Here is a 2,908-nt window from a genome sequence, read left to right on the forward strand (position 1 = left end):
CCGCGCGCCAGCCTCCTCCCGGCCCCCGCTGCCACTGCCGCTCCGGCCCCGCTCCTCAGGAAGCCCCATCGCGCCTAGTTCCGAGCGCTGTAACCGTCTTTGCGGTAGTTGGGGGAGCTCGGGGGCAAAAAACAGGCCGCCCGGGGTGTGGCCTTAGGAAAGGGGGCGGGGCCTGGAGGGTGGGCGGGGCTTGAGCAGACGGGGCGTGGCTGCCCCGAGGGCTGGAGCCGTGCCTTCTGGGAGCGGGACCAGGGTTAGCAAAGGCACGAGCAGCGGAAAGGCGAGCGCTGCTCAGGTGCTAGGGGAAGAGAGGAGCTGACTCGCAGGAGGGGTGGGACCGTAGCATGAAGTAGAAGGGGCGGGGCCGGGTGTGGCAGGAGAGCGGGTGGATCCTGTATTGACAGAGGCGGGAGGGGGGCAGGCGTGACAGGGGAGGAGGCGGGTCCATGAAGTGACCAGGATGGGGTGGGGCTTGGGACTGACAGATGACAGGTTGGGTTAAGGCGGGGCTTGAACGGGAAAGAGCGTGGCTAACGAGACGGGGTGGGTCAAGTCCAAGCTGGAGTCTCCCCGCGATCTGATTGCACAAGCCTGTCACCCCCAGAGTTGAAAAGCCAGGCGGAGTAGGGTTTTTTTCTGGTTGTCTTCTGGGATCACTTTCCCTCAAAGCACTATCCCTCCACTCTGAGTAAACTCTTCCCCTCCATCCTCAGGACAAAATAAAAATAAAAATAAATCCTCCCACGACGTCTAGGGCATGGCGCCTCTCTGTTAACGTTTGTGCTAGCTCAGATTTTCTCTCTCCTCCCCGCCCTCCCCGCCACCGAGATTATACCTTCACTCTTCCTGGCTCCACAAATTCCCATCCAGCTCTAAAGTACAAGATTCATTCAAGATTAGGACGTGTGTCCAGGTCTTTGCTAATATACCTACCTCCTCATTGCACAAATGGTATATTCAGGGAAAGGAATGTGTGCAAAGTCCTAGAGCAAAACAACGACCAAGTTAGGGCCAAACCTAAGTTTCTTGACTCCAAGTCTTTTTACCTCCTCACAAGCTAAGTCTTGTGAAATACTGTTCCAAAGGCTATGCAAATAGGAGAAATTACTCATATCCTTCTTCCCTTCCCAGTCTCTTTACTTTACCAAAAGACCACGCCCACCTGCCACACCTGGGCACAATTACCTCTGGCTGACCTCTAGCTGTTCCACTCCAGAAAGGAGGGGCCAGGCAGGACCCTCCTTCTCCCACCTGCACTCACCACCAAGAAAAGCCCATACCACCTGTCAGTTCACAGAATGTCTGTCATGGCAAGGAGGAACCTTAAATATTTAACTCCAAGAGTGATTTTGAGGCCCAGAGCTGACACCCCCCATCTCCTGAAGCCTACACAGGGTTTGTGACCACATCAGGCCCATCCTCCTTTCCCACCTGTTCCCTTGTTCTTTGCCCAGCTAACCACAAGCCCAGCACACCTTAAACTGAAAATAATACTTCCACGTTCAAACCTATGATCCAGAGCCTACCCAATCCTGAGGGGAGGGTCTCAGATCACATGGACCCCACAGAGAAGACAGATGCTTTATCGAAGAGACATTACACTCAACAGGCACACCCTTCACTGAAGGTACATGGACTCCACTAAGGGAGCACAGATCTTGCTGAGGGGTCTCAGATCTCACTGAAGGGCTATGGACCCTGATAATAGGACTTTAATGGTGTTGAAGGTCACAGACCCTACTGGGGGGACATGGATTTCCCTCTAGGAGATACCAAAGATATAGATTTTACTAAAAATATGTTGACCCCTCTAGGGGGCTCACACCCCACTGAGGGAATGGACATCAATGACGGGACACAGATCTCATTTAGTTAAGACATGCCCTACTGGGGGGAATAATACTTTACTGAAGCGTAATAAGCCCTATGGACTTCACTGAGAAGATACTAGCCTCTCTGCGGGGAGAAAGGCACAAGCAATGGGCACACAATCCCAGGTATAGACAGTCACAGCTTTGGGCAGCCCTCTTCCTCTTCCCTCTCCCCAAACCTTCTCCCAAGTCCTAGAGCTGTTCCCAACCCATTACTGCCCCCTTCTGTCGACAGGTATCAATGCATGTTCTGGGCCCATAATAGATTCCCCATCCCCACTCCCCATCCACCCCCCCACCCCCACCCCTTGTAGATTTTCAAACTGTCCTGGAATGAAAGAGGGGATGTATGCCCAGGGGCTTGACCAGCCCCCTCTCGCTCCCTCCCTGTGAACTGTATGAAGAGAGTTTGGTCAAGAAGCCTAATAAAGAGCGAACCCCTCATCCTTGGAGATGGGAAAGTAGTGCAAGCTATAGTGTAGCTGGAATTCCTAAGCGTGGGAAGAGGATGGGTAAGGTTGGATGAGATGAGAATCCACAAGGTTAAAGACATGACAATAATGATAATAATGGCATTTATTGAGTAGGGCCAAGACCTACACTAAAAGCTTTCTACCTGTTGCTTAATCCTCACAACAACCCCCTGAGATGGATACTATTAATCTCTCCAGTTGTCAGATGAGGAAACTGGCACTGAAGAAGATGAAGTGTCTTCCCCAAGATCACACAGTGCGTATGTGGTAGCACAGGAAATCGAACACAGACACCTAGACTACAGAGACCCACTCCCCACTCCCCTCCCACCCCACCCCACTCCTGCCACACCGTCACGCCCATTGTTCCTTTCTTAAAGCGTCCTTTCCAGAATCACATCAAAAACTCCTAAAATGATGGTAACTATTCAGGTTCCAGAGACCCCATCCCAGAGTCCTAAACCATGCTCTCTAGAGTGGAATCTGGGCGATTGCTCGTAGGGATCCTAAGACACACTGGGTTTAGGTCAGGGGTACCAGAAGGGGTTGGGCTTGAAAGAGGAG

General features: G+C 52.4%; 1 protein-coding gene across 1 annotated transcript in view; it reads right to left on the reverse strand.

Moving 5' to 3' along the window:
- ACSS2 (acyl-CoA synthetase short-chain family member 2) overlaps window positions 1-167 on the reverse strand; it is a 61,884-nt gene extending 61,717 nt beyond the window's left edge. The window contains 1 exon segment of the mRNA XM_006764574.2: window positions 1-167. Coding sequence (XP_006764637.1) covers window positions 1-69 — 69 coding nt within the window. The 5' untranslated portion in view covers window positions 70-167.
- Window positions 168-2,908: the final 2,741 nt, after the last annotated feature.

The sequence above is a fragment of the Myotis davidii genome, unplaced genomic scaffold, assembly GCF_000327345.1.
Source record: "Myotis davidii unplaced genomic scaffold, ASM32734v1 scaffold38, whole genome shotgun sequence".
Taxonomy (NCBI): Eukaryota; Metazoa; Chordata; class Mammalia; order Chiroptera; family Vespertilionidae; genus Myotis; species Myotis davidii.